At 42.5% G+C, this 14,143-nt stretch overlaps 1 protein-coding gene across 1 annotated transcript in view; it reads left to right on the plus strand.

Annotated features, from left to right (window-relative positions):
- Positions 1–1,116: 1,116 nt before the first annotated feature.
- Positions 1,117–14,143, plus strand: part of tsc22d3 (TSC22 domain family, member 3) — a 39,447-nt gene continuing 26,420 nt past the window's right edge. Inside the window, exon 1 of the mRNA XM_049029610.1 lies at positions 1,117–1,842. Within this exon, the coding sequence (XP_048885567.1) occupies positions 1,538–1,842 (305 nt within the window). The 5' untranslated portion in view covers positions 1,117–1,537. The remainder of the gene's footprint in view (positions 1,843–14,143) is intronic.

The raw sequence follows: 14,143 nt of genomic DNA on the forward strand, positions 1-14,143 counted from the left end.
GGAACTGCTATCATTTTTATTATGGTGTTCAGAATGTGTTGCTGTTGGAAGCCATGGATTTTTGAAAGCTTTCCACTGGATTCATATCGATCTTTACTTGCACACGTTCCAGCGAAAACCGCAGCAGATTTTTCCAGCATTTCACATTAGAGAAAATGTAGCTCCATTCTTGTGAGTGCTTGTGTGAGATATAAAAATGCTGTTAGCACAATAACACCATGGAGAGCAAACTGATTAGATAAGCTATTTGCTTAAGCTATCTAGAACTGAACTGCAAAGTATGGACTTTTAACTTAATCGAAAAACAAAACTGAAACTCTGTTTCTGCAATTCCAGAGATGGTTAATGATCATGCGAATTAAGGAGATGTCTTCATTTTGCGATGGGTATTCGACAGCATCATCGTCACGTGCCCTTCTCCTTCGGTGATTAAAGCTTGTCTCCATGCAGGCCTGCAGCATATACAGATGCTTAGAGCTTTGGCCTCTTATCCATCCCTCTACGTGTGCCTGCCGAGATAATGCTTGTATGCCCCACTGTCGGTAGCTGAGCCCCATTCGGAGAAAAATAGACCAGGTGCTCCAGTAGATATGGAGATGAAGTGGGTAGTATGTGCAGGTCACTGGCACCAGGGTTTGTTCCAGACTTGGCCTGGGCTTCATGCTGACAGCCAGTGGATGAAGAATGCTGGAGTTTCCGCCCTACTCTTTTTTTTTTTGCATTTAAAGGAGTTGGCTGACTTGCAATGATTCCTGCCCTTGTGCAACAGCAACAAGTGCAGCGTGGAGGCATGCCATTAATGCGGTTTGTGCTCGAGACTCAGAGAGAGAGAGAATGGGGGGGGGGGGGATTAGTGATTGTCAGTGTTTTCGTCTCCTGTGAGCGGCTGTTCTTCAAGTAACGTTTGCTGACTTCTCCTGGATGTGGCAGCAGTGTACAGCACATGCTGAGTGTATGCTTCATTCTCTCTCTCTCTCTCTCTCTCTCTCTCTCTCTCTCTCATTATATCCATCCCTGTTTGTGAAGCAAGAGCTGTAGAGAGAGAAGAAAAAGAGGAGGGCTGGTCCTGTGCTCTGGGCAGGGCCTCTTACCAATCATAGGGGTTTCCCCACCTCCTGGCTTGCTCAGTGCATGTCTCTCTCTCTCCCCGTACACATCGAGGGAGGGGAGAAAAGTGCTCGGCTGAAAAATTGATAAGCAGCTTCTGTTTTTCCTGTCAAACGCATTCCAGCTGTAGAGCTGCAGCGAGCCACTTCTGCTTCGCGCGCGGAGCACAGCACCACGAGGAAAAAAGAGAAAGGAAAAGGCCGCGTGAGGGGAAGGAGAGAGGAGGCGTGCCAGGCTTCAGGGAGGACCCTGGGAACCGGAGCTTTCTCCAAGGAGCAGCTGGAGCAGTGGGCACAAGCAGACACCGAGAGTCACGCACATCCTCTTACACACACGCGTGTGCACAGCACAGGCTGCTATAGGCAAGACTGAGGGGAAGCAGACTCTGCCCTCTCAAGTGTGGCACCTGATCCTCCAGAGGCGGTCTGCCATGGCAGACGAGGAGTGTCGCTCCCCTATCGGCCTGGACTGCTGCAGCTGCTGCCTGGACCTGGCCAACGGTTGTGATGGAGAAGGTGGCCAGCTGAGCAGTATGGGCAGCCCCACTGTCACCCACTTCCGGCAGCTGCGCGATCAGCTGGTCTTCCAGAACCTCAACACAGACAAGCTCAACAATATCATGCGCCAGGACTCCTTGGAGTCAGTGGTGCGGGATCCCTGTTACTTGCTGAATGAGGGCATCTGCAACAGCAACATTGACCAGACCATGCTGTCCATCCTGCTCTACTTTCACAGGTAATGGAGGTCACCTACATGTTCCTCTGTTCCTCACCTTGCAGAGAAATAGTGTTTTTGCACACTCAACCTCTGGCCAATTTTGTTATGAGCTTATTACCTGTTATTACCTGTTACCTGCAGCATAAATATGAATACCTTCAGTGCAACTATAGCTGTCATAAATAAAAAAGGTCATACTTATGAAGTTCTGCTTTGTTATCACGGTATGAGTTTCTCCCACATGGAATCTTCAGCACTTAATGGGTCCTGATGACAAATTAAGCTAGTTGTTCCTGAACTTTGTCATGCACACAACCTAAGTCCGGTGAGAATGATCAGCACCTGATGATTACGTTTAATGACCTCTTGGGTCTTAACCGTATAATATTTGTTGGTGATGAGGCAGGTGAAGCTGGCCACACGTTTGCAGCCATGTCTGACCATGTGGAGAAATTTGCTATTTGTTAAACTTGGATACTTTTGGACACTGTTAAACAAATAGCTATGGACACTTCTATATGTCAGCAGCTTTTTGTCTGACTACTTGCTTGCCTTATTATTTATTAATGTCTTTGTTGGTTTGATTATGTTTGTTTGTTTGTTGTTCTCCGTTTGCACCTGTTCACACATTTATATTTACATGCTTCACCACATGCCGATCTTTCAAGTATCGCTCACAAGTGAACATAAGGAATTAAGTGAAAATTATCGTTAAACTACAAACACAAATGGATTTCACTGTAGAAGTGCCATGCTTTAGTTGCAATCTCAGGGTACTTTCTTGGTCTATATTTTCACTCCATGTGCTCATTGGGTTTCCCACAGTCCTAAGACACGCTTCTGGTGACTTTATATTGTCCTTACTGTGTCCTGCACGAGACCGGCCTCCTGATCAGGGCGTACCCTGCCTGAAGCACTGTGTTTCCAGGGCAGGGCTCCAGATCAATCATCACTGATAAGCAGTTACCGAAAATAGGCCGACACTGTAATTGCAGTTGCAACCATTTCAAGACGAATTTAAAACAAAATGTCTTTACACGTTTTTTTTTTGTTAATTATTAAAAAAAAAAGTATTCATATTCCCACAGGACCAAATGTTTAATGCAACTGTAAGTACATTATAACAGGCATTGTTAAACAGATTTCTGGCACTTTCGGAATTATATATTCATGTAACACAAGGACAGTCATAAAACTAGTAATCCAGGTGTTAGGAACAACTAGGAAACATGGTCCCCTGCCTGACACTCAGAAAATTGCCCATAATTTGCATTGCAAAACCCGAGCGAATTCCTGCCTGGAAACGACAGGTATCAGTCTGCTGGTGACATTGCATCAGCCAGGCACCTTTATCCAGGGCGCCACCACCTACCCAGAACCAGACAGCATTTCGGCCAATACTTCCTTACCGAAGGTTAAAGATTTACGAGGAGAAAGAAAACAAAAACACAGACTATTACTCAAAGTAATAAAAGTGTTTGTTTGCCTTGCAGCTACAGGTTATGCGATTTTGTGTCCTTATACTTTCCAGGATCTCTTTGTAGAGTCGAAGTAAATCAAACCTGTTACATGAAAACCTTGCTTTATTGCTCAAGTAATTTCACTGCTGTGAAAATGTACACGTATGTTTGTATGTACTACTCACGCTACTGAAGCTCCGTGTCATGTGAAGAATGACTGAGGAGATAAGTGTAAGCATGTGTACTTACACAATACCTTTGCAATCTCGCTATGTGGAAAACAAACAAGCAAAATTAGACATTGTTGCAAGCAATATAAATCACTGCAACATGAGAATTAACCTCTTTGTTAACATTCAGCCTTTTTCTTGATTTGTGACCATGTCTAATAATAATCATAAGACTGGGGTATGTTGGTGATAAAACTCCGAAACTTACGTATGCCTTGTAAATATCTGATCCGCGCCAGCTGCTCTTAAAATCCCTGGGAAATTTAGTTAACGTGCTATTTACTCACTTTAAGTATGTGGCATCGCAAAGTTTGCCTGGTTACAAGTTTTCAGTACTCTTAAGAATCTCTGTTGTTGAACAAGCGCGTTGAGTGTTGCATCATGCATCTTGAACTGTTATGCTCTGAATTTCAGGTTTGCGTCATATTGCTGGTAATTTTGGCCATGTCAGCTGAGCGTTTATGGATATATTTATTACAGAAACTTCAAATTGAATTAAGTGAGAGGTGCTGTGCTCACTACTTGTCTGAGCATGTCCAGCCATAATCACAATCACAAGAGCGATTCTCACATCATGGGGAGATGAAATGCATAAAAAGTTTCTTAGCAGACAAGAAGATTTAACTACAAAAATATTATCTTAGGTGTAATGAACTTATTGTTTTTTGAAAATGGATCAAATTCTGATATTTTGATAAAGAGCACTGTAAATGAGAACTCCAAACTATAAGGACAGACTTGTGGAGACAGTTGGAAGGACACTCACTTCGGGTCTGTCGCAGTCTGCATAACATGCCGTGTGATGGATTTCATCGTCTTCATTTTCTCTAGAATGTCTTTTTCTGCTGTACATTTTATCCCAGCTCTCCCAAACCGGGGACCCTTGTTTTCTGAACAAGAATCATTCCATGTTTGTTTTTCTTTGTGATTCAGTGGGTGTGGCAGTGTAAGAGGACATAGAACAGGGAGTAACAGCCGTCCTTGGCAAGAGGTGGACATTGCTGCCATTTTGCACACCCAGAGAAACTCAATAGCCTCTGATACAAAAAGCGAGGCTTGTTGACTTTAATGTGATGAAATGCCCACAGCTGTTTGGGAGCCAACTGCGATACACATGGTAACCAAACCTGATTCTACCGTCTTTTTCGCCCTGGTGACCCAGTTACTACAGTGCCTCCAGAGTGTTCCTTGTCTCTCAGGCAGCCAGCCAGGTATCATCCCCTGGTCTTTGATATGCTGCAGCCTTCTGTGACAGGGGATACAAATGTGTAAAGACCGTACTTGTGGGCTTGGCAAGACTGGTTTTGCGAACTTGAATCATGCACAATGAATCATGGGATTGGTGCGGCGGGGATGCAACCCATGCATCCTTGGAATTTGGGCCGGAGCAACATCCAGGGAATTTTACCGTCCTCGCGGTCTTGTGTTCTTAGTATTATAACTGGTCTTCGGCCGTGTAAGATGACATAGATCGGGTACACAAGAACACAAGTACGGTCAAGTATGCATACTGGGATTCACCCAAGTTGGGATGAAGTTTTCTGGGTGGCCAGGGAAGCGGCTGTGGCAAATGTATTGCAGTTGGAGTTCATCGGTTTGGTGTTTCTGAAATCATTTGCATTAGAAAACCAAAATAATGTTTATACATTCGTGACATATTGGGATTTCACAGAAACATTTAAGAAAGACACGATGATATTCACAAAGAAACTGGAGGCTTGGTACTAATGAAAGTCTGGCCAGTCTGTCAACTTTTCCCGAGACTATAAACAGAGGCACCTGTTTAATTGTCTGCTAAATGAGGAAGAATCTTTTTCTTTCGGCTCTTGTGTTGAAGGCCACAGCCGTGCACAAGTTTTGTCCCAGCAACAAAACAACATCAGCATAATATTAATGTTTGCACTGTTATAATATTATTCAACCACTTTCTTTGCTTTAATACAATATTACAGTTACAAAAATGTTGGGCTGTTGATCTATGTCAGTCCAGCCAATTACTAGGCTTTGTGTGTCGGTGTCTTCATAAGCCTGTAATAACGCATGACTTTGTGTGTCTTCATAAGCCTGTAATAACGCATGACTTTAAACTTTTATTTGCTTCCCTTCCCTAAAGGGGCTGCAGTGCAGGGATACTGCTAAATTGCTTAAGGGCTCCTGTGAACAAATTAGTTGGATATCTTGTTTTGTACATTGGGATTTTAAAGCTGTCATAACAGTGTAGCTTGCAGAGGAAAATACAGCAAACAGACTTGTTTATTGATTCGAATCTGCTGTACAGGCAGATCCCGGAGTTAAGAAGTCCGACATATGGACAACTCATACTTACAAACAGACTGCCATAAAGCCCATTATATTAAAAAATAAATGAGTTAAATATAATGGTTTTGTAATAACAAATTAACACTATTTTGTGACACTTGTGTAAACGTTGCATGACTTCAGCAGTTCGTCACTTCTAGCAAAACAAAAAAAAAAAAACTTTTAAGCCTTAATCTTGTTTAGTTGTTTTGTTTAGATGATACACACAGAATATAAACTGACTGCATGCCACTTGTTCACGTTTGTTGAGTGCTTTTCTCATCAGGGATCTGTATCACAAAGCATGGTTTCTTACTCTGCGGGATAACTTGCCATATTTAAGGTACCCCAGTTTAAATGGACATTATCTTTCTTAACTTACATTTTAGCCAAGACTGCCTTAAATGTGACAAGTTGTCCACCTAAGAAAGAAATGCACTTTTATGATACAAGGCCCAGGTCTATGAAAAGTGTGGTTGTTTTTGTTTCGACAGATTTCACTGTTATGACTGCATGTACCTCATATCACTGCTGTACGCAAGTGGTGAGAGCTGTCAAACTTTGGCCAAGGCTAATAAACCTTGTCATTATACTTTGTCACCCTAGATTACTCTCCATTCATGAGAGAAATTAGACTCTGAGCCAACAGTGGATGATTATGCGTCCATTAAATGATTATCTTTCCCTGACTAATGGGTGCATAATTTGTTCTGATCACATTAAACCAGACCATTGTTGATAACTACCTACTAAGACTTTCAAACTGTCTCCCATTACTTAGCCATACAATGTTTTAAAATGAAAATGTTGTTTTTCGTTCGTTTTCTATTCTATGAACAATGAAACATAAGTTTGATGCCGTATTGCCTAATGGATGCATTGGTCTTGACTGTATTGGATGGAGCTTGAATGCACTAAGAACAGTCTTTCTGTGTTATACTTGATCCGGTTCTTTTATTTGAACTGTCCTAAGCTCTTGTGCCTTTCCATCTTATTAATGTCCAAAAATATCACAAATATGCCAGTGGCCCAAACAGCTGTAGTCCTACACAGGTAGGCGCCTGGAAGATGGCTGCAGTGACAGTTATGTAGGGCAACCTGAAAGGTGGTGCTGGATTCAGGTTGGAGGGTGAACGGACGCTGCCCCAGCAGCACCTGTGCTGACATCACGCATTCCTGTGCTCACCCAGCGAGCTAAAGGCGAGCACCGGAACGTCGTGCTCTCCAGTCATTTGCTCAGGAGCTCCTGGTTATGCACTGTTTAAATATTGGCTCTGGTAACAAACACCCAGGGAAAGCAAAATGTATACATGCTGATATTTAAATGAAAACCGAACAAAGATGACATATCTAAGTTGGGACAGGGGCAACAAAAGACTGGAAAAGTTGCGTGATGCTAAAACAAAAGACCTGGTTGAATATCTCACAGCTAATTAAGTTAATTGACCATAGGTCAGTAAGATGACTGGGTATAAAAAGAGCCTCCCAGAGAGGCGGAGTCGCTGTGCAATGAAGATGGGGAGAGGTTCACCACGCTGTGAAAGACACGCTGTGTGTGGGCAAGTAGTGCAAAAAGCCAAAATGTTCCTCAATGTAATATTGCAAAGAATTTGGGAATTTCATCATCTACAATACATAATATCATTAAAACATTCAGAGAATCTGGAAAAATCTCTGCACGCAAGGGAAAAGGCTGAAAACCAGTACTGGATAGCTGTGATATTCAGGTGTTCAGTTGGCACTGCATTAATAACAGACAATTCTATAGTGGAAATCACTGCATGGGCTCAGGAACACTTCTGAAAGCCATTGTCTGTGAACACAGTTTGTCGATGCATCCACAAATGCAGGATGAAACTCTACCATGCAATGAAGAAGCCACATCTAAACATAATCTAGAAATGTCACCGACTTCTCTGGGCCCAAGCTCAATTAAGATAGACTGAGTCAATATGGAAAACTGTCCTGTGATCTGACAAATCAAAATTTCTAATTCTTTTTGGAAATCATGGATAGTACATCTTCTGGGCTAAAGAGGAGAGGGACCATCCAGCTTGTTATCAGTGGACAGTTCAAAAGCCAGCATCCGTGATGGTATGGGGGTGCATTAGTGCCCGTGGCTTGAGTAGCTTGCACATCTGGGAAGGTACCATTAATGCTGAATGATATTTTCAGGTGTAGAAGCAACATATGCTGCCATCTAGACAATGTCTTTTTCCGAGAAAGCCTTGGATATTTCAGCATGACAATGCCAAACCACATTCTGCGTGTATTACAACAGCATGGCTCCATAGTAGAGGAGTCTGGGTGCTAGACTGGCCTGCCTATGGTCCAGACCTGTCACCCACTGAAAACCTTTGGCGCATCATGAAACGAAAAATACGACAAAGGAGACCCCGGACTGTTGAGTAATTGAAATTCTATATCAGGCAAGAATTGGAAAACATTTCACTTTCAGAACTCCAGCAACTGGTCTCCTCAGTTCCCAGACTTTTGTAGAATGTTGTTAAAAAAAGAGGTGATGCAGCATAGTGGTACCTCGTAAACACGCAGCACAGAGGTAAACATGCAATGCAGTGGTAAACACGCAGCACAGTGCTAAACACGCAGCACAGAAGTTAACACGCAACACAGTGGTAAACACGCAGCACAGTGCTAAACATGCAACGCAGTGGTAAACACGCAGCACAGAAGTAAACACGCAAAACAGTGGTAAACATGCAACACAGAGTTAAACACGCAACACAGTGGTAAACACGCAGCACAGTGCTAAACATGCAACACAGAGGTAAACACGCAACACAGTGGTAAACACGCAGCACAGTGCTAAACATGCAACACAGTGGTAAACACGCAACACAGAGGTAAACACGCAACACAATGGTACACATGCAGCACAGTGGTAAACACACAGCACAGAGGTAAACACGCAACACAGTGCTAAACACGCAACACAGTGGTACATGGCATCCCAACTTTTTTGGAAACGGTTGTAGAAAGTGATGCACCAGCCGGCGACTATGCTGTGAGTGCCGTAACATGGGTGAGCGCTCGTGAACAGGGCGAGAGCTGTGACCAGGGGAAGTAATAAGAGTGTGTGTGACACACGAAACTGTGATTAAGAGCAGTCTGTCGCTTTCCGTCAAGTATCTGGTGCTTCTCCGTGGCAGACGGTGCTGTTTGTCCTTTAGTCACAAATGCTGACTTTGCAATGCTGCATTTTTAGCTTGGTCATGTTTCTACAGGATCACATCAGTTTGATTTTATGTCGACTATAGTGGCCGTCGTCTTTGCCAACTGGGCGAGGCTTCTGGTTTCTGAAGATCCAGATTGATGAGTGATTTAAAGTTTAAGAGTTGGAATGTGGTCCTGGTATTGGAAGAGAAATTTGCAGCTTAAGGTTGTCAGGGCATATCTGCATGACACATCCGTGGATGTTCTTGTATTAAACAAGTACAAGATGTTATCACCTCCTACTGCTCAGTCTTTAAGCAGATTACAGTTTAATATCTCCCAAGCTACTAGTGATAGTTTGAGACCACTGTGATTCACTGACAGGATAACTCTTTTTCAGCTTTAATTGGGGTACATTGTATTCTGTCACTTGTTTTTCATGCTACTAAAAGGATTTTTCTTTTAAAAAAAATTATGTAATGTTAACAAAACTCACCTACTGCCTTAGCAACTATGACAGAATAGTTTCATTTTTCATTTAAACACGGTGTTCGGCACAAAGATCCCGTGTTTCTCTGCAGATACCAATGTTCAGTTTCCATTCCTCCTTTCTCACAGGGAATGCACATTTAACATGTTAATGGATGCCATACAGATGACCAGTTTTCCATTCACCAGAGGTCATTTGGAGAATTTTACCAGCCAGTGATTTAGCTTAAGGCTTCAACAGTTACTTTGAATATCAGCCGAAGAGCTACTTTACATGTCAAGCCAAGGGGAAACCAGTGAAATGAATGGGAAGGTAGATCAGAAACGACAAGAAAAGGAAACATTCAGTTTCATTAACTTTGTAACAGTACTGTGCTTAATACCCCCCTGCTTCTCCTGCTGCAGTATGAAACAACCTTTACCAGTATTATCTTTGGATGATCTTCAAAGGCACCTCATTTCATGGGCGGCAATTTCAGGTCCAGTAAGTAAAAATCCAGACCGCGATTTACTTTCAACCAACCAGTTGAGTGCAATCAGTCACAGTAACAGAGTACTCATCTGGTTGGATGAAACAAAATACTGGTCTGGATTTTTACTCTCTGGACCTGAAATTTCCACCTCTGCCTTTACTGAGATCACAAGTTGGCTTTTCTTAAAGAAACTCATATGTCGCATCCTGCAATGACAAACTTTACAGTACAGGATCTCCAGTAACCTTGCTTTGACTTTCCCAGTGAGGCTGAGAAATGTGATTGGCCATATATTTGTAATATGCCCTGCAGCTCGTCATTTTAACAACAGTGATGGCCACCCCTGTTTGCCAGGCCAGAGTTAACCCGCTTTACTGTACATGCAACATTGTAGAAGCACATCAACCGTATCTCCACAAAAACATCCAGTGCTTTCAACATCTCTGGACAGATGTCATCTACTTCTGCTGCCTTTCCACTATGGATACCTCAAACCAGCATAGTGACTTCAGTTACAGTTACAGACACTAATCCATCAGACGCTTCAACACTGTCTCCAGGATAAGCAGTTTCTCCGACTAGATCTTCTGCCGCTCCTCAAAGTTGGTCAACAGATCCCCACCCAAGCTGAGCACAGCCTGAGCAGTCGACCTTCCTGAGGCATTTGCCAAATAATCTTTGGGGCCACCTGATCGTTTTTCCCCATGGCCTCCCAAAGCTCCTCCCAAGCATGAACTTTCACTTCTGTCACTGCTTACACTACAGCTTCGCTGACCTTTCAGCTCTTTCCAAAGACTCATAATTAGTGTATTCATATGGTCTCTTTCTTTGGGGTATCAATGAGACATTCTGTTCGAAAAGAGAACAAATTGTCCAATTACGTGATGTACTCTGTGAAATTCCTCTAGTTATTCAACGTGAAGGATTAAATGTAAACTCAAGCAAAATATTATCTGCAAGCACGTAGATCACTTGTCAGTATGTGTGAATTCAGTTCCACAATGAAGGACACCCTTTAAAATGCCATTGTAACCAGTGGAAGAATGAAAACGTACAATGGGCACTGGGATTGGAAGTATGACTGGCCCTTATTAGCATCACACTTACTTATATTTTTAAAATATAATTAAAAGGCAATAATGCTTTCAGAGTATTTCATACTTTTAATACAAAGAAACTTTGTGAGTCACTTAGTTGTATTTACTGTATTTCTCCAATGAACGTCTTTAGCAAATGTATGTATTGCTATACTGGAACAGTCTTTCGGGAGTAACAGGAATGAGTCACAGCAATTATATATTGTAGAAGGATTTAGACAAATAACCAAGGTACTTGGCTAAATTAAAATGTAGTAAATGTGATTAGGAACTGAAACATATTTTTAAACAATGAAAAAGACATGAGATGTGTGGTCTTGTGGACACCAGTGTACCAGTTGCCGTTTCATTTTTCATTCTGGTTTGCACCTGGAGTCTCAGGTTCCATCTGGGCTGGCCTGCCTTTGATGCCTCTTTGGTTCTGGGCATGTTGTTAGACAGTGTTGGTATTGCCAGTGGTTCAGACATGTTGCATAGCAACATAGCATATTCCTCCCCGATATCCCAACCCATACCATCAGAAAATGCCACGAGAAAAGTAAATGTAAATGTAAACACCCCAGGTGTGTCACTTTCCAGAGAGAGGTGCTTGTAATAGTTTGTTCAAACTTACTTTCGTATCTGTATCGGTCCCTTTCCCCCTCTATCAGCATAACACCTAGATCTTATTTCTCCAGTGTACACAGGATTTTGAATGGACTGATTCTGAATGGACCACTTTCAATAATATTTCTTCCCCAAACCCTTCGGATGATTTTATGTTTATATCTAACAGCACTTTATTATCAGTATAAATCCTTAGTGCAAACAGTGCACAATATTTGCTGAATTTTAAAACACGAGTAAATGCATGGTGTTGATAAACGGCCTGTCCTGTTCCTTACAAGACGCAACACACCTCTTCAGTCTCACCACGTGCGTAATCTCACCATGCAGGCATTATGCTGATTTAACAAAAGAAGGGTTTTATGGCTCAGAATCCCAAAGGCAGGCTGAGTTTGAGTGGGAGGAGTCAAGAAGACAAATGAGCAGGCCTGTTACATCTATCAGACGGTGCATTACGCAGAAGACAGTAACAGCGTTTAAATATGAGTAGTCCTTTAAAACAAGGGGGGGGGGGGGGGTGTAAGTAATGTGGACGCTACTTTCTCACTGTTACATTGCTAAAGTTCAACCACGCAGGTTTAATATGATTTTAGGAAAAATGAGGAGGCAGGGGCAAACACACCCATCCCTGAGAGTGTATTACGTCACTCGTGTTGCGTGTTAACACCTGTTGCGTGTTAAACAGACAAAAGAAGTGTTTTGTTAGCGTATTTCTTAAATAGCGGGAGGAGTGTGAGTGTTACATTCTGGCTAACTATCCTTTAATATTTGGTTTACCTATCGGCAATGCTCGCTCCGATAGTTGGCATTCTAGAATTTTACGTAATGCTTGCAGGGCGAGGGCGGCCAAAGGCTTTCTGCTTCTCCTCATATCTTATCTAGTTAGACTCAGGCATTGGCTCCCATAAAGATAATGAGGCCCCATCTCAATAGCATCCGTCTGCACCAAGCTAAACTGTGTCCCTGGACATGTCGCTCGCTGGGTAAAGTCAGGCATTTAATTAGCCTGAGACTGGGTCATCTATCGCTACGGTGAAAATGTACTATGGTATGACACAATTCTGAATAATTAATTCTGAATAATTAATAATAATATTATGGCAAGCACAACAAAAATGATGAAGCCATAGATTTAGACTTGGAACAAGATTCTGTCCTTGTGGTGTTTGTAATGCTATCTTATCACCATTTATGGTGAGCAAAGCAAAACAAATAAACTGAACTACGTCAGTCTTTGGAGAGCCCTGCTGATATCTGAAGTCTTTTTACAGAGGGAGCTTGGTGGCTTTGTATCTGCAGGTGGGTAGGTTTCTGGGTTGGTCTTTTGTGTGGTTCTCCTGTTTTGCTTTGTAATTTTTAATGGACTTCCTCACTGAGTAATCGCATTGTCTCGGAGAGCATCTCGGAGGAGAGGGCAAAGGGGGTGGACGAGATCTGTTTCGGAAGGGAGAATCACATAACAACGATTACTGGAGTTAATTAAGTTCACCTATCCCTCATTGCCTATGTAGATCTTACTAAGCCATTGGGTCTGTTTTGTCTCCAGTCGCCCAGACTGAAGTGCGGATGCCAGGGCCTACATGTGCAGCCTGTTTGTTTGGGGTTTGCTCCTCACCCACACATCACAAGTGTTGCTGTTTTTTCTCCTTTATTTTTGTGTTTACGTGGTGGGCTGTGCTGGATGCTTCCGCGTCCTGGTCTGCCCTTTCTCTGAAAAGTGGAAAACTTCCCCCAGTGAACCTTTTGTTCACTTCCAAGCCCCCGTGTCACATGGTTCCGTTTGTCGTTCCTGCCAAAGACTGTCTCAGAACATTTTGGGCTTATAGGACTATTATTTCCAGGTTCAGGAAAAAGACTGAATGTACTTTGTATAGCTTCCAAAATCTGGATATAAAAATGATGTAAATTTAATATGATTATGCAAAACAGACAAATATAAAGGTATGCAGAGCACTACATTTATATCATGGACAGCACTGCACTTGTACATTACTTTAATATTTTTAAAGTAGTTCACATTTATTAATATAACAGATATTTAAATTACTTTCAAGTGGAACAAACAATACTTTGACTTTTACATAGTAAACAACTCTAAGCTACACTTTTTTTTCTTGGGAACCAGTGTTTATTGTATAGACCACAGTCACCAGAAAATCATTCGTTTTACGACCACTTGGGGGGAGACTTGGAGGAACAGTTTTGTGAACATTTCTGTGAGACGTTCCCTGCTGCCTTTACGCAAGCTAGCTTACCGAGGTCTGGAAGTACAGAAGTTGAGGACATAAACTCAGTTCATCTCGGTTTGAAGTGGCAGGCCCTGGTCTTGTGTCCTGCACACTCATCACATCTGTGGAAGCACAGTGGGAAAGAGGCTCAGCAGTTTCTGCAACGGCATCAGCGGCTGAAGCTGTTTGATAAGAGGAAGCGTTTGTTAGGCAATGCCTGTACTCTGCTTGCTGCAATCAGGGGTTGCTAAAGATCTGTCAGCT

Source organism: Brienomyrus brachyistius, chromosome 10, assembly GCF_023856365.1.
Source record: "Brienomyrus brachyistius isolate T26 chromosome 10, BBRACH_0.4, whole genome shotgun sequence".
NCBI classification, from domain to species: domain Eukaryota; kingdom Metazoa; phylum Chordata; class Actinopteri; order Osteoglossiformes; family Mormyridae; genus Brienomyrus; species Brienomyrus brachyistius.